General features: G+C 46.1%; 1 protein-coding gene across 8 annotated transcripts in view; it reads right to left on the reverse strand.

The window, feature by feature from the left end:
- FANCE (FA complementation group E) overlaps positions 1 to 23,841 on the reverse strand; it is a 124,720-nt gene extending 100,879 nt beyond the window's left edge. For 2 of the 8 annotated variants that reach the window (XM_069238779.1, XM_069238780.1), the window contains exons 1-3: positions 23,735 to 23,841; positions 9,727 to 9,961; positions 4,012 to 4,122 (exon numbers count right to left, since the gene is read on the reverse strand). In XM_069238779.1, the coding sequence (XP_069094880.1) occupies positions 4,012 to 4,122; positions 9,727 to 9,956 (341 nt within the window). In that variant the 5' untranslated portion in view covers positions 9,957 to 9,961; positions 23,735 to 23,841. Of the gene's footprint in view, positions 1 to 4,011; positions 4,148 to 9,726; positions 9,962 to 17,972; positions 18,092 to 23,734 lie in introns of those variants that run through there. The other 6 variants (XM_069238782.1, XM_069238784.1, XM_069238778.1 and 3 more) reach the window with 5 other exon arrangements.
- Between the last annotated feature and the right edge of the window lie 3,421 nt (positions 23,842 to 27,262).

Here is a 27,262-nt window from a genome sequence, read left to right on the forward strand (position 1 = left end):
ATGGACGGATGTCTTAGCCTGGCTTAGAAATGTTGTGCTGCCTTGCACAGTACCTCGGTCTCACATCAAGAGACAGATGAGCACTTCCATGCTACAGAGATACCTTACACACAAACTTAGGTAACATGCAAGTCAACCCCATTCCTGTGTGGGTGGCAGTATATTGCATGATAGTTTTTAAAAAGTCTGAGCCCCTCTAGAAAATCATACACGACTCACACTTAAGAGAAAAAGAAAATTCCCTAGTCCTGAGGCAGCTGACAGCAATGAAGAATTTTTTGTGGAGGCAGAACAAATTGTTATATGGCGAAGACACCAAAACACACAGACTGTGCTGCAGAACAGTTCATTGTAAATTTGCCTTTTGACCTCCCTACTAATGTTCCTGCTTCTTTATGAGATGTTTAAGTACTCAGCTTCTTTGATTTCAGAAGCCATACAGGCACATTCAGTAACTTGTGATCCAAGTCCCCAACTTGGCTCTAGTGAATCATTAGTTTAGTTTATAAGATTTGTAAAGCGCATGGCGACCCGAAGGCATCCCAGCGCAAAAAGCAGCAACGCACAAATAGGAGGGGGGATCAATGCTAATTACAGAATAAAAAAGTTTTGAGCTTTTTCCTAAAGAGGTGCTCGGAGGATTCATCACGGAGCTCCAAAGGAAGGGTATTCCAAAGGTGGGAGGCCTTACTGGAAAAAGAATTGTTGCCCCAGGCTCTCTTAGATCGAGAAATGTGTGCATACCTAAGAGAGGAGTAACGTAAGTTCCTAGAAGGAGTATGCAGGGAGATCCGTTTCCTTAGAGAGATGGGACCTTTACCATGTAGGGCCCTATGGACAATGCAGAGAGATTTAAAATGGATCCGTTCTTTGATGGGGAGCCAGTGGAGGGTGGAGATAGCCAATTTGGCGGATTAATATTTTGAGGAGTGAGTAAGAAGCCTGGCAGCTGCATTTTGCACTCTTTGCAGCTTCTTTATAACATAAAAAGGGGAGCTAAGGAACAGAGAGTTTCCGTAATCCAGACGGGAAAGAATTAAGGCTTGAATGAGAATTCTTCTGGCTGTAGGAGGAAGAAGAGAGAGAATCTTTCTGAACATGCGCATAAGACCAAAGCAGGTAGAAGAAACTTTACTGGCTTGAGAGTCCATAGTAAGCCTGGGGTCAAGCATCACACCTAGAGTTTTAACCTGAGATTTGGGGGGAGGAAGAGTACTGAAGGCATCTGAGAGCGAGGGAAGGGGAAAAGGGGGGGGGACCGTTGCCCAAAACCAGGACTTCCGATTTTCCATCGTTAAATTTGAGTTTGGACTTGGTCATCCATTTGGCAATGTCACTCATACAGCGGGAGAGATTGGTCACCGGCGAGTCTCCAGAGCTGGAGAGGGATACCACTAACTGGGTGTCATCTGCATAGGTGACCAAGGACAAATTATGAGGGGCAACTACTCTAGCTAAAGGTGACAAGTAAGCGTTAAAAAGAGTGGGGCTAAGGGACGAGCCCTGGGGGACTCCACATGCCAAGGGGAAAAGGCCAGAAAAGAAGGTCCGGTCCAAGACTTGGAAAGATCTGTCTCTAAGGAAGGAGGAAAACCAAGAGAGGGCGGAACCTCCGACTCCTACATCCGATAGTCTCCGACAGAGAAGATCATGGTTGACAGTGTCGAAAGCTGCACTTAGGTCAAGCAAGATGATGGCTACGTGAGATCCTAGGTCTAAGAGCTGGCGGGCCGTCTCAGTTACTGAGAGGAGAGCTGACTCAGTACTGTGCAAGGCTCTAAAGCCCATTTGGGTGGGATGAAGAAGTTCATTGCTTTCGAGATGGTTGGTTAGTTCAGTGTTGACATGTTTCTCAAGGATTTTTGCGGAGATAGGGAGGAGGGCAATAGGTCTGAAATTTTCCAATAAAGTGGGGTCAAGTTTGGGTTTCTTCAGAAGGGGCTTAACCACAGCATGTTTAAATGACTGGGGAAGGGAGCCCGAGGATAAGGAGCTGTTAAGAATTTTAGTGAGAGGAGGAGCAATGGTGCCTGCTACCTGCAAGAGAGCAGAGGGAGGGGCGGGGTCCAGAGGGGAGCCGGATTTAATTTTGGACAGGAAATTAATGGTCACCTCCTCGGTGACAGGGGGGAAGGAGGTTAGAGAGACTCCTACAGGAAGGGAGTCAGTGTTATTACAAATAGAGGGATCATTCATATAGACGGGAAACCCAGAGTATATACTGATGACTTTGTCCTGAAAAAAGGATGCCAGTCGATCACTGTGGGAGACGGAGGCTTCCGTCATAGGGGTAGAAATGGGAGGAGAGGTAAGATCTCTAAAAATTTGAAAAATTTCTTTCTGAGGACATGAAGAATATTCTATTTTTCCACCATAAAAGGTAGACTGGGCAGTTTTAATATTGTGGTGATAGGTTCTGACTGATTGCTTGTAGATCTCTCTGTTAGAGAGACTGTAGTTTTTACGCCACAGTCTCTCAAGTTTTTTACAGCTCTTTTTTAGTTCAAGTAGGTAAGGGGAGAACCAGGGTTTAGATTTGTGGGGTGAGGGAACCACTCTGGTTCTGATGGGTAGAACAACATCCAAGGAGGATGAGATCCATTTATCAAAAGAGTCTGCAGTTTCTGGGGCAGATGAGTGACCGGTTTTGCCATAAGTCAAGAGGGCCTTACGCCATTCTTCCGGGTCCAGTTTTGACCAAATGTGTCCAGATGTGGTGGTGCTGGGGAGGTGCCCTTGGGTGGCATCATACGGGACAGTGAAAGTGAGAAGGGAGTGATCGGTCCAGAGTAATGGCAGGGGAGGGGCCGTCAGCAAGTTGGCAATATTGCTGAATATAAGATCCAACGTGTGACCCTTCTGGTGGGTAGGGCCAGATACATGCTGAATTAGTTGGAGTGCTGCGAGAGAGGTTGCCAGTAATTTAGCCGAAGGGCAGTCGGAGTTGTCGAGATGAATATTAAAATCTCCTAAAATAGTTAAGTTGGAGAGATTGCAGATATGACTGGCTGCAACCTCCGGAAGAGAATCCAGGAAACGTAGCACAGGTCCAGGTGGTCGATAGAGCAGAATTCCTGAAAAGGTGAAAGTGGGGGACAAACATAGTGAGAACATTAGGCTCTCACAATCAGGAATATCTAAGGGTAAGGTGGTGCATTTAATAGTAGTTTTATGAATGATAGCTATTCCACCACCTCTGGTGGAGGGCCTATCTAGATGAATCATGGAATAAATGGAGGGCAGAGAGTTACAGATGTGTCCTGTAGAATCTTCATCGAGCCAGGTTTCAGTAAGAAACAGTACATCAGGCAAAAGATCTTCAAGGAGATTATAGATGTGTAGAGAATGAGCGGGGAGGGATCGGCAGTTAAGCAGCATCATTCTTGCTGGGTGGGGAGAAGGAATTTCAGAGGACGTGGAGGGCAGGGCGGTCCAACCACAGCGTGGGCAGGAAAGGAGGAAGGGGAAATGAAGGTCGCTTGAATGGGTGAGACAGGAATTAGAGGTCCTACAAGCCAATAGCTGCGAAGAAGAGTAGACTAACCTCATTGGGGAAAAAAGAACAGCATCTCTGGGCTCAGAATGCTCAGGACGCTCAAAGACTCCATTAGACTGAAAGATTATCACAGACATGGTGGTTAGCAGGTAACCATACCTGTGATGGCCTCCAATCGGAGCGAGTGGCAACTTGCGATCTGCCTCATGGATTTTAATGAGGTAGTTCAAATTGCAACCCACTCCAAACCCTTATTTTGCGAACCAACCTATTAGTGGATATCCAGTTTGAAAAATGCTGGTGCTTAATTTGTGACAGTTAGTACATCAGGCATACAGTGTGTTAGGAAGGATAAACCTGACAAAAAAGCAATGTTTTGAGATGATGACGAAAGCTAGGAGTAGCGTTTTCTAGAACTAATGAAGAATGCAAAGAATTCCATAATCTAGCAGCAGAAAAGGAAAAAGTTCTGCCGCCTCATTTTTGTCCTATGGAAAATATATTTCAAAATGCACCTTTTAATGAATGTTGGGGGTTCACTCAGCAAGGTTTTGTGGATAATGCTGAAAACTTCAAACTGAACTCTTTGCTTTCTCCTGAGCCAGTGACGTTTCTTAAGCAATGGACTGGAATGAGCAAAAGAGAGGGTCCCTGTAAGTAAACAGTGCACATTAATTTGGATGATCTACAGTTTAAGCAGTAAACACTGTGGTAACAAAACAAAACGAGTAGCATCGTCTAAGAGGTACACTCTAAGGCACTAACTGCGATATGCCTGCGATTTGCTAACAAAATAGGAAGAATCTTCAGTAGTATTTTGAGGTACAGAGTGCAAAAGGCACTACCGAATACACTCGAGCCGCTGGAATCATCCGGCAGTCAATCTTCACTTCTAAACTTGTGTAGAAGGAGTTAGTAATGAGATATTCTCCGAGGGCCAATATGTATCCAACCGAAGATCACTGCAGTTATTGAGGATGAGAATCGCTATATTACTGCATCTACAGAGTACATTTTGCCGTATTAGGGGCCACTAACTGAAAAGGCACCCATGGAGTAGTCTTATAAGGAGACATGACAAAGGACCCAGTCATAGTATAAGGCCATATTTCCCAGTAATGGCAATCCTCAATGTCAGAGATATCTAGTAAAGGTTCCTACATCGTGAAGTTGGTCACTGATTCACCTGTTAGCAGTTTTGTTTCAATACTAGCTATCTGCAGCAGGATCTCAGGCAACATATCTAACACTGTTTTTTGGATTGCAAAGAAGTGAGAATTTCAGCCAAGCAGCGGGAACCTACCTCTGCCTCTAGCTGTACAGTGCATAGACGTAAACCATGGGGGAAGAAGGTAAAAAAACAGTCTTCTAATGGAGTCATCTTGATTATTTTCTCTTTTTTATTCCTCCTAGGGCATACGGAAGGTCATGATAGCCATCACAATAGGTATAGTGTGTGGTAGGGCTAGCAGCTATCAACCTACAGCTGGTGTTGATCAGCCATTAATGGAGTTCCAGGGTGTTATTCTGCAGGGGGTAGCTCCTCTCTTGGCTCTTTGTCTCAGTTTTTTTTATGGCATGTTAGACCTGGCAGCTTTTTGGCGTGTCTCACCTGTCTTTTTGCCTTCTGATCTCCTGTTTTTATGGTATACCGGACTGTTTTTGCTGGTTTATTGTCTCTGCACACTTTTCCAATGCTCATCAGTGCTAAAGTGCAACTGCTCCCTATATAATTTGTATTGATGATTGGTTTATCAATGATTGGCATATCTGATTTACTAGTCAAGTCCCTAGTAAAGTGCACTAAAGGTGCCCAGGGCCTGTAAATCAAATGCTACTAGTGGGCCTGCAGCACTGGTTGTGCCACCCACATTAGTAGCCCTGTAAACATGGCTGAGACCTGCCACTGCAGTGTCTGTGTGTGCAGTTTTAAACTGTCAATTCGACCTGGCAAGTATACCCACTTGCAGGCCCAAACCTTCCCCTTTTGTACATGTAAGGAACCCCTAAGGTAGGCCCTAGGTATCCCCATAGGCAGGGTGCAGTGTATTTAAAAGGTAGGACATGTACTGGTGTGGTTGACATGTCCTAGCAGTGAAATACTGCCAAATTCGGGTTTCACTGTGGCAAGGCCTATCTCTCTCATAGGTTAACATGGGGACTGCCTGTAAATCACTTTAAGGCACAGATTCCCTTTGAGAGCAGATAGTAATATAGAGTTTAGGGTCTCTGAACACACAATTTAAAAAACATCTTTTAATAAAGTTGGTTTTTAGATTGTGAGTTTGTAACTGCCACTTTTGGAAAGTAGACATTTTCTTGCTTAAACCATTCTGTGACTCTGCCTGTTTGTGGACTCCCCATCTGGGTCAGTTTGACAGTTGGGCTGTTTACACCTCTCCTCTAGACTGTGACACGAAGGGAGCTGGGGTGTAGCCTGCATATCCTGATGAGCCATCTGAGCTAGAGTGGAGGGAGGAGTGGTCACTTACACCTGAAAGGACTGTGGGGGTTATTCTAACTTTGGAGGAGTGTTAATCCGTCCCAAAAGTGACGGTAAAGTGACGGATATACCACCAGCCGTATTACGAGTTCCATAGGATATAATGGACTCGTAATACGGCTGGTGGTAAATCCGTCACTTTTCCGTCACTTTTGGGACGGATTAACACCTCCTCCAAAGTTAGAATAACCCCCTGTGTCTGCCCTCACACAATACAGTCTCCAACCCCCTGTTGTGTGTCTGGGGCCTGGCCTGGACAAGGAAGGATCTTGCAAACACTTGAGACTTTGCTTTGAAGCTTTCCAACTTCAAAGGCAGAAAGGGGTGTAAGTATTGGACCCAAAACGCCAGACTTTTAGAGTCTTTCTGGGATCAAGTTGAACCTCTGCCAAGGAGAAGAGCTGGAGAGCCGGAGGAGGAGTACTGTCTGTTTGCTGTGTTGCTCTGCTGGATTGGCCTGCAGTTGCTGCTTCTGCCTTACAAGAGTGCAAAGGGTGAACTTTGCTATGTATCCTGTTTAGATACTTCTCCAAGGGCTTGGAGTAGAGTTTGCCTCATGTTGGAAGTCTCAGGGACACCAAAGACTTCAGTTTCCTCGACCTGCAGCACTGGAAACTGGGTGTTTTGTGCTGTTCAAGAGGAGAAACCACAGCAACGCCGGCAATGACACCGCTGGACTGCACCGTCGCCGGCATCGGACGACTTCACTGAGCCACTGCTCACACCGCGACCTTTGGAATCTGCACTACGGCATCGCCTTGCTCACAACGCAGCCTGGACATCCCCAACACCGTTGCTCCTGCTGACACCAGCACTGCTGCCTGCACCGTCGCCTGTGGACACCACTCTTCGGGTACACAAAGCACCGTCCTGTCCCGCACCACAGCCCCCATCCACCGACGCCAGCACCCTCGACTCCAGTGTCGTCACCAGGCATCCCTGCCTGCACCGTGGCCTGTGAACACCACTCGTGAGAGTCACAAAGCACCGTCCTGTACCGCTGGCTTGGGCCTAGCGACAACAGCACTTCAGCAACAACGACACCATTACCTGCACCGTGACCTGCTGACATTGCACGTCGTACCACCCCGCTTCACACCGCAGCCCTGGGCTCACCAACACCGCTGGACGCCATCACCAGGCTCCTGCCTGAACCGTGACCTGATGGCACCATACATCGCATCGTCCCACTTCGCACCGCTGTCCCGATGCCATCCACGCCAGCGCACCTGACTTCATCCGCCCGGAGTTCGATCTGCAACACGTTTGACTTCAAGGTCCCTGACGACTCCTGCACCAACTGCAGAACCGACACTGCGACGTCAGCGACTCCACTCTCTGGAGGTCACTGAGAGGATCACGACGCCAGGCAAATCCAAAGGTACTGTTTGCAAGTCTTCCTGACACCATAGCTGGCCTGCAACGCTGCAGCCGGCCTGAACTGTTGGTTTTGGTGATCATGATGTTGTGATAACCCCAGATAGAGCTATCAACTTCAAGGAACTGTATTTTTCAGTAAATCTTGCAGAACTCATAACTTTATTACAGTATGTTGGATTTTTATTGTATTTGGTCTTGTTTCATATAGATAAATATTGGCTATTTTTCTAATACTGGTGTGGTGTCCTTTTGTAGTGTTTTCATTTATTACTGTGTGTTATGTGCATATGCTTTACACATTGAGTCTGAGATAAGCCTGACTGCTCGTGCCAAGCTACCAAAGGGGTGAGCAGGGGTTATCTGAGCAGGTATCTCCCTTATCCTGACTAGAGTGAGGGTCCCTACTTGGAAAGGGTGCAAACCTACTGCCAACTAGAGACCTCATTTCTAACAGCATGGCATAAATGCCATGGACGTCTTTAAATGATAACTTGTTCAACATCGACATGGATGTTGGGACTTTCTTGAAAAATGTCTTCCTTTAACGGAATTCAGCAAACCATTAGCCAGTTTCACATTTATTACTAATTGCATTCTATGAGCCCATTTTATTAATGTTATTTACTGCATTTGGTTATGTATTTTACTTACTGTATTTCTATTTTTAAGAATGTGCGTTTTATTTTTTATGACGACATATACAATTTTATGTTAATGTATTTCATGATTGTTTTTACTTATGAATCTTTTATGGCCATTCTTTGAGCCGAAAAAAAAAGAATTTGATTTGAAATGTCATAAAACCCTTTCAGTAAATAAATTACAGATTTTTGGTTTCTTTTGATCCTAACATGAGCCAACACCTTACAACGATTTGGTTTTCCAAGCCTGATAAGAATAGAATAAGCATGTTTAAAAGGGATATAGTGATGGTTTATGGCAAACGCTATTCTATGAATAACCATAACAATTGCTAGTATTTATGTAAATAATGGAATAAACACTTTTGCAAACTTTTTAAGAAGGTTGCACTTCATGAGCATTTGCTCGTTAAATCTCTAAGGAAAATTGCCATTTCAATAAAGCTACTTTATTTACAGTTAACATGGATTTACTTACAAGATAATCACTGCACCGGCTTACACCACTGGGCGCTGCATCATGAAGCAATGCAAGTGGCACTCTTCCGGTGAAGGCACAAAAGGGGCACTTTAAGGATGCCCCAGAGACCTCCCCTATGAGTAATGCGCTATATGTCACCCTGTTGGTGGTAAAGCACTCATATGCACAAACAGAAATGTAAAAAGAGTTTAACCTCTTTGGCCTCTAGGAAAAGGGGGCAGAGGCAACCTGAACTCTGTATACTAAGAATGATCCGATTCATTATGAAAGACTGCATCTGATTCTTAGGTAATCTGGAAGTATTAGATGATACAATACTAAAGGCCACAAATGCAGCTAATAAAATCAGAGGCCCAACACTGTTTTTGATTGCTAAGATCATTCAGCCATGCAATGAACATTGAGTCGGACTCTGGCCTGTCCCACTCCACCACTGTATAAGGAATGCAGGCACCACCGTAATAAGTCATTCCGGTTTGATTTTCACGACAAAAGGAATGAAAGTCAGTATATGGAAAAGTATGCTCCTGCTTTTTGCTTTTTCAAATCTGAGAGGAATACATCGGGAAAACTGGCATAACACGTTTGACAGTTTCTCAATCTGGGTCTGCAGAAAGAGATGTTCAACTGAAAACAAACAAAAAGTACTGAAGAATATGCCTGAGACTTCATAGCGGGTGTAATGCCATAAGCATACTCAACTACTGTTGGTCTTTAACCTCCCTCCTGCTCCATTTTATTTGGTTTTAGAGCTCCTTGTGAATTTTACAAGTCCACAAATGGCCAAGCCTGCAAATGACTGGCTTTAAGTCTATTGTTAGAGTCGTTCAGTCCTAAAGCTAAATGACATTGTGCAAATGTCCTTCTGCTATATAGATGAATGACTAGATTACTGGTCCAATTAGTTGAGCCACAAGCCCTCTGCTAACTGCAGTCACTGAGTACTATAAGTGAAAGGCTCTGCATTCCAATGGAACCCTTTAAACCACCTGGTCTTTGAGGAAACTGTCTCATTGTAACAGTGCAAACCCTTAAATGACCTAAGACTGGAGCAAACAGCCATTATTCCTCAGCTAAGCCTTTCAGCCTGCCATTCAACCACAAAAGTCTTCCAAACATTCAGGTGAAAAGTTGAAAGGTTCTTTATACCTGGTCCAGCCCTCTCAAACTATGCATTCATCCAATATAATAAAATAATTCCTAACAAATCAAAGGTTTTTCTTACATTGTGAGTTTCTTCTCTGGTCCCTCCAGGGAGGGCTCCTCTCTGCACAGGGTTCTCGTCAGGCTCATCCAATCAAAGGGTTCCTGACCAGTCCCCTGAAAGGAGGACTGGATGCGCTGGAGCGTCCGAGCGGCGATCAAGGACCCAGATGGGCCAGACATCAGTGCATTTAGCAGAAGGCGTGATGGCTTATCAAAGGGCTCAAGCCAGAGAGGCATCTGTTCTTCCATTGTAACTGCAGATCAACGTGGGGGAAGATGAGTGCACGGCAGGGAGAAGAGGATGTGGATGAAGAAATAAGAAAAGAACCAATAAATAACTCAATGCAATGCATAAATCAAAATATACTATGTCCTTTAAAATCATTTCTACCTAATCCCTTTCTTCACCCCATGACAGGTGCAGACAGAGGACAAGGCCCTTAGATATTTCGAAATGGAGATGAATCTGACACCTGATATTGACTGGCAAAGCCTAGATCCATACAGACCACCAAAGACTGGCTTGAGAGGAAATAAGCTTTCCAGCTGGTGGGTGACAAAATGTGTGCACCTTGCATTGACACTGAAAAAATAACCGGGTGCAATCTACAAATGCAATATCAATCACAGGAGGTGTCAATTTGAAGTGGTACTTGGGGGCCTTCGTTAAAGGGTGGAGAAGGTCAAACCTGCAAACCACAGAGCACAAAATAGGCTGTCCCTATTAGTTACCCCAGTAGCAGCAGCAAGTGGCATTTGAGGGCTATCTAAAAGATGCTCAAAACTTAGATCTCATCTGCCAGTGTTGGGGCCAGGAGGGACAATACAATAAACTCTAACGAGGTGCAGCAAATGCACGCTTGGATACTTGGTAGTGGGTTTGTGACTGACCGAGTGCCATAATGTAGAAAGATAATGTAAAGACATTTACATAGTTAGGTGGATCAAGACCCTGGCTTGATCTAGGGCTTTTAATGGCCCGGATCCAGCCTGCACTCAGTCACGGCATAAATTCAAAACTAACTCTGAAAATGATCCTATCTTAACGTAATGAGCATACTTTTGGGTTTTGAATGTCCCTATGCTGGCATGTACCCATGCCCGACAAAATCTGTATCCGGTATCCTGAGTTTTATTTTGGCTCCAGGTGTCATGCTAAGCTAGTATGTGTGCAGGGCCTTAGGCATTACCTTGATTATATGTGGTCTAAGACATGTCCTGTGACCTAGAGGGACGCATCAAGCGTGCCCTCGTAGTGAACAGATGGCTACTGTCTCTGGCCTGAGTTTAGAACATAAGGTGTAGTAGAAGTAGTATGTGTTTTGTGATAAGATAGTGCACTAGACCTTGCACTGGCATCCTGTGTGTAAGTTGAATGCATTCATGTATAGTATTCATGCAGTACATATGTGTGGTATAACTGTGTACATCAGAGTCTGAGAACTGAAGCCATTGAGATCCACTTTGGATGCCCTAGTTTAGCATGGCAGGAGGGGGCAAATGAGGACAGCTTCCTCAGACACTGGAAGTGTATTGCCTGTATTCCTGTGGCTGTAGGGTGGAAGCCCCAACACTGAAGTGAGGAGGATGGAGATAGAGATACCTTTGGAAATTCCATGACGATTTTGTTAGCAAGGGCCTGCTAGCTAGTTCTTCCTGGGCACTCCCATTTGTCTGTTAGTGTGGTGAAAAGTGGAACTCTATGTCTATTGTTCACGGCAAGTAAGTTTCTACGTCAGGTCTGCCCTTTTGTATGTCCCTGATTATTGATTCATAAAGGGGATCGCAGCCTTATCCAGAGAATTCACACTCTGTTGTGCCCGTGTTTTGGATAGTCTTGCTTGGAGCTAGCTCCATTACTACCTGCTGCAAGGACAATGCTTTGCACAATGGTTGTTTCTAGAGAGCAGTCAGAAAAGACACTTGAAAGAGAACTACCCCAAACCAGTTCTGAGTTTGAGACAGAGGATCCGCATCCCCCAACTAGAAAATGTGTATGAAAATAGCTTTCAAACCACTGCACTTTGTTTCAGCTCCAAGTTGTTCATGATCTGCCGAGTACCTGTCAGGGCTGGCGTCTGCCTGACAGTCAAACTCCCGGAGGTGAGGGGAGGTATGCACTTTTTGCTGAAAGAGTTGAGGGTCTGCATAGTGCCTAGAAGCCTGCCTGGCGCAAAGAGAGGGAACGAGTCTGCCTGTCCCTGCATAAGGAGAGACTGTTTTTGAGGAGAAGCTCAACGTGTTCTCGACCTGAACAACACCCATTAAAAGCAGATGGTGTGAGAGAGCAAACCCATGAGCAACCCTTCCAGTCACCCTCCACAGCTCCTGTCAAATAACCACAAAAGTCTGTGTACATCCATACATTGGCCCTAAGCAGACTGCACCCACCTTGCTGTGTGTACTGTCTCAGATAACACCTGCAACTGCCTGCCATGTGCATCGACCTAAAGTGGGAGCTGGATCTGCCTTGCCATGTGTCTCAGCCTGAGTTCGGGATGCATCTGTCTCTCACCATGTTTATCTGCGTGGACTGAGGCTGCAGCTTCCTGCTGTATGCATTGGCCCCAGGGTGGGCCGCATCTACCCTGAATGTGCATTATTAGCCCAGGCAGACTGTAACTGCCTAACTTTGTATATTGGCCTGGGTTAAAGCACAACTGCCTCGCCTTGTTACCGCATTGCCCAGAAGTGTGCTACGGGTGCCCAGGGCACCCATACAGCAGTACAAGAGACAACCAAGCAACAGCTGACAAGTGCAAAGCGGCCAGGCCTCGTGAAGATGCAAGCAGTGCCTGCCTGCCCCTGTGCTGCTGGGACCGCATGTGATTAGCGCAGATACTTACCTGCAACCATAATCAGCCACTGCACCAAGATGAGCACGAGGTCTAAAGACTCGCTGCCCTGTATGACAACCGGGGTAAGAACATGAGTAAATACTGAACATTTCACTTGCGGGGAAACATAATCTGCCCCTGAGCCTTATACCAATTTATACAAAAGACTGCTGGGGTATAATCTTAATTGGAGTCATGAAGAGAACATGGACAAGAGGGACGGGATTTAACACCCACAAGGAAACCATAATCAGAAGTATCACTATGTATCTGAAAATTGAATTATGCAGTATGGAGGGCTCCTGTGAAAATAAAAGTACTTTAATTTCCAAAACGACATGCCCTATTATTTTCATTGGCTAATTGTTTGGCTCTGAGCTAGATTGCCCCACACCCTACCCCTCTAAGAAGCCTGTGACTGCTCATCTTCGGTATCTTGAGAATCAAATGCAAACAGGTTATACTTGGCCTAGTTTGCAAAACCCTAGTCGGACAGGCCCCAGGACACAAGTGGAAACAACCTTATTACCATGGTTGGGGCCCAGTAGCCCATATGTTCAATGACCCCCAGAACAGAGTGACGCCGGCAAAAAAACACATTGATTTCTAAATAAGGACTAGAAAAACCCTTCAAGAGATCCATGTCATTGACGCAGTCACTTTTACATGTCACAGGTTTTAGTTCATCTTATATTCCTTAAATGTATTTGCTTTTTTCAGAACTTGTGTTCCTGTACATTTTTTTTTAAACAACAAGAGTCTTGTATAGTGCACACTGTGAACTTAGTAGCCTCTACGTGTCTGTGTAAGGTCAGATTGTGTGTTGGTGTTCATGACACGGCATGAGCGAAAGCTCTGGAGTATAGCTGAAGACAGTGCCAATGTCTGACTCTGCCTGTTCGTGGATCATAAAGGTGTCCGGACTATAGGCTCAGCTAATTTTTGGCATCTAACAGATCGCACATAACAATGGTCACATATGTGTCAAATGTAATTACCCCCTAATGTGAAAGTGTGCGAAAGAGGTACACAGCTGTTGAAATATTGACATTGCTAAATGGAAATGAAAATGCTCTGTTTACGAGTTAGAAGAGAGTAAAAGAGCTCATGGTGAAGGGGAGGTGATGCAGGGAAGTACACGCAAAAGGACACAGTGAAAATATAGTGAAGAGAAAGGAGATGCAGGGTGACCAAGTGTCCTAGGTTTGCGAGGGGAGTCCTGTTTTTTCCACATCTGTCTCAGCAAACTTCACATGCTAGTTTTCCAAGAGGACTGACTGAAGACAGAGGGTTGTAAGTTTTTACAAGTTTCATGAGGAATTATTTAGCAGGCCGAGCAGAAAGCAATTTAGTTAACACAGATTTTACTATGCGCAAAAACTGCATTTAACCTAGTTGGGATGTGGAGACTTCTGTATGCTTCCCTGCCCTATGTTGAGCTCCTGACAAGTCAGAGAAAATGTGCTGTAGGTTTTCTTGATCTCTACCGCAGGGAACATGACTATCATACACGTCCACATTGGGCCTCCCTGTTTACATGGATTGAGACCCTGGAAGCTTGTTTTTAGGTCTAGGGGCCATGCACAGTCCACCCCTCTTTTATAGAGATTGGCTACTGCGCTTTCCTACCCCGGCTTTTGTAGACTGACAGTAGTGGCAGTACTAGTCTATACTCAGATATAACTGTAACCTTGTACTTTTTAGGAGGGGCTGCCCACTAGACCCCTCCTGATAAAGTTTGTATAGTCTCCCTTACCTTGGTTCTTTTTGCCTCTTGTCTTTTCTGGGATGTGTATTTTGAGAGCCCGTGGGTTCACCGGGGGAGGATGGTGAACCATTCTGTTTAAGGTGAGCCAAACTAGTATCTATTCTGCTGGATGTTCCAGCTCCCCTGTGCCCTTCTCTATTCCTTATAGAGGCTTGGTGGGTTTGGTATGCACTAGCTTTTAGGCAACCAGAAGGGGTTGTCGAGAAGGTGAGATCCAGGATTAGAATCCAGGTGAGTTGGATACCATTTATGTGACCGGGGAACAAGGATGAACTTGAGAAGGTGCCTCAGTGACAGATAGTCAGTCTGACGGAAGGAGCTGGGCTTCATCCCATTAGGCAGAGAATGAGTTGTCTGTGAGACTTGTGGACACTATTGGCGATTTGGAACACAAGGAAACTTGCTGCACATCAACATCGTGGGAGACGGGTGAAGCTTCATATTTTTTTCCTTGCTTGTCCTGCACTAGCAGCAAGTAGCACTGCCCCTGTAGATGCCCCCAAATTGAAAATCTAGACTGACCAGTGAGCGCTGTGGTACAGAACCCCACCATTTTTTTGTCATCTGGGTGTATCAGGGTAGACTGGTACCCTGGCCAGCCAATACCCTTCCACAGGTATCTCAGTGGATATTAGACTAGTGCAGTGGTTCACAACTTTTTTGACTCGCTGTTCCTTTGACGGCTCCCTAAACCTATTTTTCTTGGGCCACGGCTCCCCATTATGTTACCTTTTTTGGGGGCGGGTTAGGGTGGATGCAAGCTCGGCCTTGGGGGTACGTCCATTTTTCCGCTGAAAATAATTGAGAGGAAGCAGATTAAGGTATTATAAACATATATGGCCTGAAAGTCTTGAAAAAGACCCATCCCCCTGGAATTACGGCCACAAATCTAAGACTAAGGGGGTCATTCTGACCCCAGCGGGCGGCGGTCGCCGCCCGCCTGGCGGGAACCGCCTTTTGGCCGCCCTGCGGTCAAAAGACCGCTGGGGCCATTCCGACCTTCCCGCTGGGCCGGCGGGAAGGCGGCCTGCAACACTGAAGCCGGCTCCGAATGGAGCCGGCGGTGTTGCAGGTGTGCGACGGGTGCAGTTGCACCTGTCGCGCTTTTCACTGTCTGATAGGCAGACAGTGAAAAGCAGGCTGGGGCCTTGTTAGGGGGCCCCTGCACTGCCCATGCCAGTGGCATGGGCAGTGCAGGGGCCCCCAGGGGCCCCAGGACTCCCGTTCCCGCCAGCCTCTTCCTGACGGTGTAAACCACCAGTAACAGGCTGGCGGGAAGGGGGTCGAAATCCCCAGGGCAGCGCTGCTTGCAGCGCTGCCCTGGAGGATTCTCCCAGCCGGGGGAAATCCGGTGGGAAACCGCCAGACCCGGCTGGGCGACCGTGGCTTTACCGCCGCGGTCAGAATCACGAATGAAGCACTGCCAGCCTGTTGGCGGTGCTTCCGTCATTCGCAACCCTGGCGGTCTATGACCGCCAGGGTCGGAATGAGGGCCTAAGTCTACTTCTGACCCTGGGAAAGTCCTAGGGCTGGGCACAGGGCTGTTAAACCTGACACCCTTAGGGTGGTCACCCCCAGGTTTTTTGCTTTCCTCCCTCCACTTTTCTGACACTGTTTTTGCTGGGTTTAGGACTCTGCACACTTTACCACTGCTCACCAGTGCTAAAGTGCATGTGATTTCTCCCTTTAACATGGTAACATTGGTTCGTCCCCAATTGGCATATTTGATTTACTTATAAGTCCCTAGTAAAGACCACTACATGTGCCCAGGACCTGTAAACTAAATGCTACTAGTGGGCCTGCAGCACTGATTGTGCCACCCATATAAGTAGCCCTTTAACCATGTCTCAGGACTGCCATTGCAAGGCCTGTGTGTGCAGTTTCACTGCCACTTTGACTTGGTATTTAAAAGTACTTGCCAAGCCTTCAACTCCCCTTTTTCTACATATAAGTCAACCCGTAAAGTAGGCCCTAGGTAACCCATAGAGGTGGGTGCTATGTAGGTAAAAGTCAGGACATGTACAAATGTGTTTTATATGTCCTGGTAGTGAAAAACTCCTAAAGTCGTTTTCCACTACTATGAGGCCTACTCCTTTCATAGAATAACACTAGGACTGCTCTCATATACTTTTTGAGTGGTAGATTATGATCTGGAAGGGGTAACCAGGTCACATTCAGTATGTCCAGAATGGTAATAGAAAATCCTGCATATTGGTGAGGTTGGATTTTATATTACTATTTTAGAAATGCCACTTTTAGAAAGTGAGCATTTCTCTACACTTAAAAACCATCTGTGCCTTACAGCCTGCCTCCAGTCAACGTCTGGGCTGAGCTGAGCTCCCTTGTGCATGTCACCCAGACAATCACAAACACAGGACACTCAATCACACCTGCACTCATCTGCATATCGAATGGGTCTTCCTGGGCTGGAAGGGTGGAGGGCCTGACACTTACACTTCAAAGGCCAGTGGCCTGCTCTCACACAATGGACTGCCAAACCCCCTACTGGGACCCTGGCAGACAGGACTGAACTGAAAGGGAAACTTGTGCACTTCAAAACCTCTCTTTGAAGTCTCCCCCACTTCAATGGCATTTTTTAATATTTAAACTGGGTCTCTGACCCCACCAACTCAGACACTTCTGGACCTACACCTGCATCCTGTCAAGAGGAACTGCCTGGCTGCCTAAAGGACACATCTGGGCTTACCCGCTGTTGCCCTGCTGGCCTCTGACTGTGCTGAGAAGGACTCTGCCTTCCCCAAAATTGCTCTCCAAGGGCTTGGATTGAACCTGCCTCCTGTTTTCTGAAGTCTCAGGGCCAAAAAGACTTAGGGGGTCATTCTGACCGCAGCCCGCCATGCGGTCACCGCCATTTGGCTGCTCCGCGGTCAAAAGACCGCAGAGGCCATTCTGGCTTTCCTGCTGGGCCGGCGGGTGCCCGCCAAAGGAGCGCCCGCAGGCCCAGCGGGAAAGGCCCTGCAACATAGAAGCCGGCTCCGAATGGAGCCGGCGGTGTTGCAGGGGTGCAACGGGTGCAGTTGCACCCGTCACGATTTTCACTGTCTGCTATGCAGACATTGAAAATCATGCTGGGGCCCTGTTAGGGGGCCCCTGCACTGCCCATGCCAGTGGCATGGGCAGTGCCATGGCAGTGGGCCAGTGGCATGGCCAGTGCAGGGGCCCCCAGGGGCCCCACGACACCCGTTCCCGCCATCCTGTTACTGGCGGTGAAAACCACCAGAAACAGGGTGGCGGGAAGGGGGTCGGAATCTCCATGGCGGCGCTGCTTGCAGCGCCGCCATGGAGATTCAGCCCAGACAGGGGAAATCCGGCGGGAAACCGCCGGATCCCCTTTTCTGACCGCGGCTTTACCGCCGCAGTCAGAATGGGCAGGGAAGCACCGCCAGCCTGTTGGCGGTGCTTCCGTGGTCATCCACCCTGGCGGTCGATGACCGCCAGGGTTGGAATGACCCTCTTAATCTGTTCAGGAAACTCCTTGTGCCTTGAAAATTGTTGCAACGCCAGACGAAAATGACGCAAAGCCTTCCTTGTGACCGGGAAATCGCCGCACAGCTGACTGGAACGACGCAGCCCGAATTCCTGGGTGGAAATTCGAGGCAGCGCCTGCCTTTCGATGGAAATATTTGACATATCGCCTACCAGATTGACGAAACACCCATGCCTTCCTCCAGCACATCAAGGATTTTCACGCATCGTCCCTGGGCGTCAAAATATCCCCGCATCGCAGTGAAGAACAAAGACTGTACACCGAAAAACCTCTTGCAGCGTGGAAAGAAAAAACACATAACCTGTCAGAAAATTCAATGCCCCACCTTATTTTTCCACGCATCTCCTCCTGTGCAGTCTCTGAGTGTCATTATCTTTTACGCATACCAGGTACTGTGTGTAACAAAGAGATAACTGCTTACTTCTAATGATTAAGACTCTTTTAAACCTTTTAAAAGTAATATTTCAACTTGTTCTTATTGGATCTTTGTCATTTTTACCTTATTTTATTCAGATAAATATTATCTATTTTTCTAAACCTGTGTGGTGTATTTTTGTGGTGTTTTCACTATGTTACTGTATGATTTATTGCATAAATACTTTACACATTGCCTTCTAAGTCAAGCCTGACTGCTACGAGATGGTGGGCACAGGATAATTTGGATTGTGTGTGACTTTTCCTGACTAGGATTGTGGTACCTACTTGCACAAGGGTGTATACCTCTGTCAACTAGAGACCCATTTCTAACAAGGGGCATCTGAGCAATCTAGTCTCTCTAGGGCTGGGTGTGGTGAATTCATCAGTCATTTAAATACACCAGTCTCCTGAGAAGAATCATTTATAATATCAGAAACTAGATAACTTTCTCCTTTCGAATGCTATGTTTTGATGAATAACCAATCATCCTTATAAAGCTTATCACACCCAACACGTGTTTTACAACTGCCCTTCAAGATTTCTTTAACTGCCCACCTAAACAGTTCTAAGCACTCTACATCCAAAACGAAATGACTCCAAACACACTTAACTAATTTTTTACCAAAGTGATGTGAGATTTCTGTAATTATCCAACAGAAAAGTTCAACAATCTTGCATCAACATTTCTTTAGGAAATTATTTTACTTATGTATCATGGGACGCTCCTTATTTATTTTCAGTTTATCTTTTTTCTGCAGTATCAATTTATGTATTTTCTTTCACGAGCAACGCTAGCGCAGTGTTACCCTTGTGCATAAAATGAAATGTATTTTTTACTCACAAGACCGTGCCATGTAACAATTGCATTTCAGCAAGGGAAGAGTGGGTGCCAAGGTTAACATGCAAAACATTTTAAGGTTGTAACCTCATAAAAGAAAGTGTCTGACCAAAAAAAGTACAAACCAAATATGGAAATGGTCAGTGATGCCCTCATTTAAACAAGCAGCTTCTGAAACAAAAGGGAAAATCATGAAACTACACACTACCTATTAGTCCCCAATCTTTTTCATTCCACTTAAAGCACTGGCTGTGTCTGAACTAACGGTGCCAGTCTGGGGGGATTTCCACACAAATGGGTGATATTTTTCCCATTTGTGCGAGAAAAAAAAAGAAATACAGGGTAGCTATATTTGGGGTGTATATTAGCCTGCTGGGCACATTTTTAAAGTTGGGGCTGTGCCTCAGCATTGTCAGCACTCCTGTGCAGTCACTGTGCGGCACAGTCATGGCAGCTAGCCAGCCAGAGCTGCTGCCAGACCAGCCTTGCTCTCGCTGATGCTAGCACACATCAAGTAATGCAAGCTGAGAGCGAAGTGACCATCATGGCTGGCATGAATTGGTGGAGGACCCAGCACCTTAATAAAACACATGCAGAGTCAGCAGCAGCAGCACACGCATGTAAGCGCTAACTGCAACACCACCCTGTCCCAAGCTGAGCTGGTGTTTGGGTCACAGGGCCGTCAATCGAATAGCACGAAAGCACTACCAAGGACGGCCTGGCAAAAATTATACTGACAAACCCCAGTGCATCCTCTCATTCTCATTGAAAGCCTCCTCCCTCTCCTCTCAGCTCCCCTCGTGCAGCACTGCGATGCAGACTACTAGCGACGACTCTGGAGCAGACCCTCTCCCCCTCCCCAGCCTGTCACCAGTCCATCTCCAGACCCCAGCCCATGTCCAGTCACCAGCCCAAACTCAGCAGCACTTAATTTGAGAGCCAAACAGGGCTGGAGAAGAAGTGAGTCTCTGAGGACCCTGGGACCCCATTATAGCAGGTAACAGCCATAGGGGGTCATTCTGACCCAGGCGGTCATGGACCGCCAGGGCCAACGACCGCGGAAGCACCGCCAACAGGCTGACGGTGCTTCCGGGGGCATTCTGACCGCGGCGGTAAAGCCGTGGTCAGAAAAGGGAAGCCGGCGGTTTCCCGCCGGCTTCCCGCCGGCTTCCCGCTGCCCCAGGGAATCCTCCACGGCGGCGCTGCAAGCAGCGCCGCCATGGGGATTCCGACCCCCTTCCCGCCAGCCTGGTTCTGGCGGTTTTCACCGCCAGAACCTGGCTGGCGAGAACGGGTGTCGTGGGGCCCCTGGGGGGCCCTGCAGTGCCCATGCCACCCATGCCCCCTAACAGGGCCCCACATAGATTTTCAGTGTCTGCGTGGCAGACACTGAAAATCGCGACGGGTGCAACTGCACCCGTCGCACCCCTTCCACTCCGCCGGCTCCATTCGGAGCCGGCATCCTCGTGGAAGGGGGTTTCCCGCTGGGCGGGCGGCCTTCTGGCAGTCGCCTGCCAGCCCAGTGGGAAACTCAGAATGACCGCCGCGGTCTTTTGACCGCGGTACGGTCTTCTGGCGGTTCCTGCCAGGCCGGCGGGGGTCAGAATGACCCCCATAGTGTTTTCAGTTTTGTTATGTATGACATTTCCATTTCTTCAGTTTGCGTACGTGTGACATCCTGATACATTATATGTGACAATTTGAGTAGCACTTTATTATGTGTTGAATAAAGCAGCTGTGTCCAAGTCATAAGGTTAACTTCCCTTTGGTTCAATGTAATTGCCTAGATTCTTCATAATCGGGCATGAAAGCACTTTTGTATGTGTGTGTTCAGAATATCCGATTTATACTATAATGGTGCACTGTTAATCTGGCCTACATACACTTGACAACAGCCTTGCCTCGTGGTTCACTATTAGCAGTGTCACCAGGGTGGGGGTATGGATGGTTTTAAGTTCATGTGTAAAAACTATCACTTTTAATAAGCACTTCTCAGTGCAGTGCTATAATATGACATGTTAATGTTAAAGCTTTGCATGGTGAATAAATGCACTTTTTGCATTTAGAACACCTTATCATACTCTAAAATATTTATGGCATCATTTACGTGGTTACTATTTGCAGGGCTGGGCTTGTGCAAGGGAAGTTCGAGTCAGGGCCCATCCTTGACTTGGAACTCCCAGATAGTTTGTTGGTTTGCCCATCTCTATTGAACAGCGCACATGCTGTGCTTCAGTATTTTAAGGCACTGTTATGTCATTAACACATAAGAGAGTGTCTTTAATATGTATGCTGAAAAAACAAGATTCACCTGCATTTTACGGCATGCAATCCATTAAAGGGAAATGTTACTTTTTAAAATGCATTTGAGAAATTATCATGAATGTAGTGCATGGATTTAGAAATTATGGAAATTTTTGCTTTAGAAGCTTTGATTTCTGGGTTAATTTTTAAATGCGGACTATAATATCTGCATTTGTAAAGCAAGCATTCACGCCTTTGGGCATTCTGGCTGTTAAATAAGATGTTTGTTGTTGGTAAAGTATGTTGTTCTACACAAGAATCCCTATTAGGCTCACTACTTTGCACCACCTTCAATTCTGATCTGCTTTTGAGACACAATGTTTGCGGAAGAGACTAAGCGTAGTGGCAAAGTACATACAAAGATGGGGTGACAGCGTCTGACATAGGAATAGGTTGTTGAAAACGACCTGGAGAAAGTTTAGGAGCATGTATTTTGAATGAATGATAATGCATAAAGCACAATAATGTATGAGACACTTGAAATCCTAGAGGGGCGATGTTCAACGGAATAACTCTGGACTATTATATTGGGTGCTTCTAGACAGCTTGCTAAATATTAGAACAAAATGTTGTGCTCCTACTAAAAAGGATCATACCATGCAACAAAAGGGTGTACACGTCTTCTGAATAAAATGATATTTCCTACTAGTAATGGTTTAACAATTACCAAAATGAACCCCTTCTGTGCCCAGGACGTAATGGTTATGTCCTGAGGCACAGTGCTCGTGTGCCCAGGACGTAACCATTACATCCTGGTCACAGAGCCCAGAGAGAGCGCTAGCGCTCCCTCTGTGGGGTTCCCCCCCAAGGCAGGGATGGAAGGGGAAGCCCTTCCCTTTCCACCCCTGACCCCTCCCACCCCCTGTGACATCAGCACGCGAGCGTGCGCTGATTGTCACAAGGCCTCCTCCCATCGATCGGAAGAGAAATGCAAAAGCATTTCTCCTCCGATCACGTGGAGGAGGACGAGAGACTTCAAAGGGAAGGAAAGTTATTTCCTTCCCTTTGAAGTCTCTCTCCGCGTTTTGGCAGCCAGATTGCAAGCAACCCGGCTGTCAAACGCCCATTAGACACCAGGGATGTTGTTTTTGAAATGAAAGTGGCATGAGGGAGCGACCCCTTGTGCAAGGGTCGCTCCCAGGGGGGCATTTTTTTTTAAAGGCCTTTTTCTGCCCCCGCTGGAGGGCAAAGGTTTTCTTGATACCTATTTTTCATTTTTTATATTTCAGCAAATGAATTGCTGTATACCCGGTATAGAATAAAAACCCATTACAAGGTGCAGCTCATGTATTGGCTATGGGTACCTAGGGTTCTTGATGAACCTACAAGCTCTATGTATCCCCGCAACCAGAAGAGTCCAGCGGACATAATGGTATATTGCTTTCAAAAATCTGTCATAGCTGGAAAAAGTTACAGAAAAAAACGTGGACAGAAATTGCTGTTTTTTTTAACTCAATTTTAATATTTAGATGTTACGTTCTGTAGGAAAACCTTGAAGGATCTACACAAATGACCCTTTGCTCAATTCAAGATTTTGTCTACTTTTCAGAAATTTTTAACTGTCCGAGATCCACCATTGGTTTCACACCCATTTCTGTCACTAACTGGAAGCAAAAAAATTGTAAAAATGGAGTATGTCCCACTAAAATGCCAAAATTGTTTGGAAAAATGTGGTTTTCTGATTCAAGTCTGCCTGTTCCTGAAAGCGGAGAAGATGGTGATTTTAGCACTGCAAACCCTTTGTTGATGCCATTTGCAGGGGAAAAAACAGATGCTTAGTTCTGCAGCACTTTTTTCAGATTTTTTTTTTTTAAAACACACATTTTAGCTGTATTTTGGCTAATTTCTTGGTCTCCTCCAGGAGAACCCACAAACTCTGGGTACCTTTACAATCCCAAGAATGTTGGGAAAAAGGACGCATATTTGGTGTGGATAGCCTATGTGCACAAAAAGTTATGGGGGCCTAAGAGTGAACTAGCCCGAAAGGCCAAAAAAGGGGTCAGCAGGGGGGAGGGGGCCCCCCAGCAGCTAAGGGGTTAAAAAGGAAATTAGCTTTATGCTTTAAATGTTTGTTTCTATGATTGCATTATTTGAGTGTTACAATTTTTGGCTAGTTTTAGGGTTAGGGCAGGTGCTTTCTTGGCTAGCTGTGGGAGGCTTTCAAATTTTGCAACACTCGTCTGAACATTAAAATAATCAATTTATGAAGAGAGAATCTGTCCATTCACTACTAAACAGGATATAGGAAGTCGAAAGCAACAGCTTGTAATGAGTCTTTAGAAAACGTTAAAAAAATATTATTTATGTTATTGACAAATGCACGAGAAATAAAATGACCACGTGCCTACTACTTACAAACGTACAAGTACCGGGAGCCCAGCCTACATTCCGTTGTCCGCTGCGGATCTTTTGACAAGCCTCCTTAATCAGTACTCTGGACACCTCGGCCTGGCAAAATAACCAATCCCACGGCAGAACATACTCTGAGAGTCGAAGGCACTCCTAATATGTAAAGGGACTCAGGATTGACCAGACCAATCCTAGTGCGTCACACAGAACTCCGAACCATGATTGGCTGCCAGTCCGCAAATGCCTCAGCCTGCCCTTACTGCTTCACCCGGCGGGTCCTCGGGCTGGGAGGTGTAGGGCAGGGCCTCGGTTGGTAAGAGTAAGCAATCTTCGGATACGGTTACGGGCAGTAAACGTCCGCTGTGGGTTAGGCCTTTCTGGCAGCTGCCCACGCAATTATGGTTCAGGCTTGGTGTGAATGCTATACGCATTGCGTCCGGACTCTGACAGGATAACGCGCCCCTGGCACTAGGGCATTAGAGACGAGTCCGGTTCACCGAATTATTGGTGGGTCCAACGAGCAGTGCTATGGAGATGAAAGATGAGGGGCGAGTATACCTTTACTTATAAGCACAATGGTCCATGGAAGATACCCTAGAATGAAAGAACTTGGTCTAGCTCAATGATAAATAAGCGACGTTTTTATTAATTTTGTGTAGCGCCAACCAGCCAGTGCTGGACGGTCGCATTTGCCATCCCTTGAATCCAAAAAGCTTGGACCAAGTCCTAATACAAATTGGGCAAAAGTAGGGGCCAAGTGGCAGTAAAAATTAGAGGGGGGAAATTAGTTTAGACAGTGTTCATCATTGCCTCTTCATCATAAGTACTGTCACAACCTAATCACGCCCTCCTTTAGAGTCACAGGTGAGGTAAAAACGTAGCAGTGGCTAGTTCGTTTGCATGTAAGCATACGATTTACGCTTCACAGTTTCATATATAAACCACATGCATTTTGTTTTTATTGGTGGCAAGAAGAGGCCTATTGTTTGAGTTCTAATAAAAAAAAGAGATAATATTGCAAATGGAAATGCGAAACTAACATTTGTTATTTTAATAGAATAAGTCACATGTAGATTTTCAATGTATTGTGGAGTTCACCTTATGACTGAGTCAAAATGACGTTGTAAAAAGGGTTGCTCTTGTTTTGGTTCAGGTAAAAAGTGCAGTTTTTCAACAAATAATAATCGTTCTTCTTTGGATGTTCTAATGCTTGGGTGTTAAAGGTATGAGAAGTGAGAATGCTTTCTATTGCAGACTTACAAGTTTCTGACGCCCCAATTAAGTTTCCTTTAGAATTGCTATAATCACTCGATCTCACTTTGTCTTCCTAAACAAAGACGGCTGGCAATACCTGAGCCTGCTGTTGGGTCAGCCACTAAGCAGTGTGAAATGTCCTGGCCCTATTTGTGGGCACTTATAAATGGTTGGAAGTGCCCAAGCCCTTATAACTCGGTGCCTATCCACTAAAATATGTCCCACATATTTTTCGGCACGTGGAGAGTGTAGTGTGATTTGGCCAGAATCACAGAATGTTTAGCTGAGACAGAGATTCGAGTCTGCGTCCCCAATTACAAACTCGGAAACTCCAGCTACGAGGCCACATCACCGGTGCCATTTCTCACGGTTCCCATACATGTGGCATTCTGCAAGGCGTCCATGCACAGATTGCATTCTGAGTGGCACTCATAAGGAACCCTAATACAGGACGCGTTCTGCATGGCACCCGCACCGGTCACATTCGACCTCTTAACAGGTTCCGCAAGGCATCCGCAGACAGTTCCCATGATGCATGGCACCCTCACACAAGTCGCATTCTGTATGAAAACCATAGAGAATTACATTCTGCATGGTCAGCCCTACTAAGTTTTCCAGATGCATGTGTGATGAGCTGCTCCCATTCAGGATTTTCTTTTGAATTCTGGGACTTATAGTCGTATTGATTCCATTATAAAGCCAGGACTGCAAATCCAAGAATTCAAAGGAAAAAAAACTGAACTGAACCTCGAAAACTTGGCAGCTGCGCATGGTACCTACACTGAATAACAGCACATATTATCTATCCCTCACAATTTCTGTAATAAAACGGCATTTTTAGCTTAAAGATTACATTTTGTTCTAGCTAACACGTCAAGAATTTTGAATTCTATTAAGAACACGGAGGCGAGGATTATGCTTCTCTTTGTTTACTGACATTTCTACAGCAAACCAAAAACTACATATCCCAACAGCACTTGTAGTCCTAGCATGCCCAATCCCAGGCCTGCTCTCTCTATAAATGTCACTGACTCTAAAGTCCTTCCTCTTTCTTTGTTGCTGCACAGCTGAAGCTAAGTACTCACAACTTTAATGATTGATATTTGTTGTTTCAGTATGTTTATTGATTAGGCCCGTGGATAGGGAGCGGGGCTGAGCGGCACTCTTTAAAGGGTTTTCCCTTCATAGCTAATGAAACTTGCACGTGCGCTTGACCTGTTCCCCTTTGTGGGTCCAATTCTGCAGCCGCGAGACAGTTGCTGCTTCGATTCTCCAGCTGCAGGACAGGTGCTGCGTCAGTGCGTGGATTTTCTTCTTCAAGTTACCAGCTTGCACTCTCCAGGGCCTAAGGACTAGAGATGGCACCACTTGGCAAGTCAGGACTATCATCAGAAGAGCACAGGCACTGGCAGATGAAGACTTTGATATCCCTGAGGCTTCTTAACAGGAGGCAAGCTCAGTTCAAGCCCTAGGAGAACCTTGGAAAGCAGGATGTAGAAAGCAAAGTCCGGTCCTTTCACTCCCAGGACAGAAGCAGCAAACAGCAGGCCAGCACAGCAAAGCAACAGGCAGAGTGGCAGTCCCTCTTACAGCATCCAGCTCTTCTTCCTGGCAGAATGTCCTCAGACCAGAAGTGTTTTAACTATGTGGTGTTAGGGGTCCAGTACGTGTACCCATTTCTCTCTTTGAAGTAGGCACATTTCAAAGAGAAGTCTTTTTAGTGCACAAGACCATGGGCCAGATATAGCAAGCAGTTTTGCCCATTTTGTGTCTATGGGAAAATGTGTTCATACATATGGCCCCATGTCTTTTCCTGCTCTGGCCCCAGACACACTTCAGGGGGTTGGATACTGTTTTCTGTGAGGGGACAGGCACCAACCTATTCAGCTGCAAGTGTCAGCTCCTCCCACCACTTTAGCTCAGGAAGATCCATCAGAAAATACCGGGCACCCCTCAGCTCCCTTTGTGTGACTGCCTAGAGTGAATTCACAAACAGCCCAACTGCTATCCTGACCCAGACATGTATTCCACAGACAGGCAGAGGCACAGAACAGGTAAGCAAGAAATGCCCACTTCCTTATAGTGGCATTTTCAAATTTACAATTCAAAAACCAACTTCATCAAAAGTTATATTTTTAAATTGTGAGTTCAGAGACCCCCAAACTTATTATCGCTATCTGCTCCCAATGGGGAATTACACTTAAAAGATATCTCAAGGCAATCTCCATGTTACCCTATGGGACAGATAGTCCTTGCAATAGTGAAAAACAAATGTAGCAG

This window comes from Pleurodeles waltl, chromosome 6 (assembly GCF_031143425.1).
Source record: "Pleurodeles waltl isolate 20211129_DDA chromosome 6, aPleWal1.hap1.20221129, whole genome shotgun sequence".
Lineage (NCBI taxonomy): Eukaryota > Metazoa > Chordata > Amphibia > Caudata > Salamandridae > Pleurodeles > Pleurodeles waltl.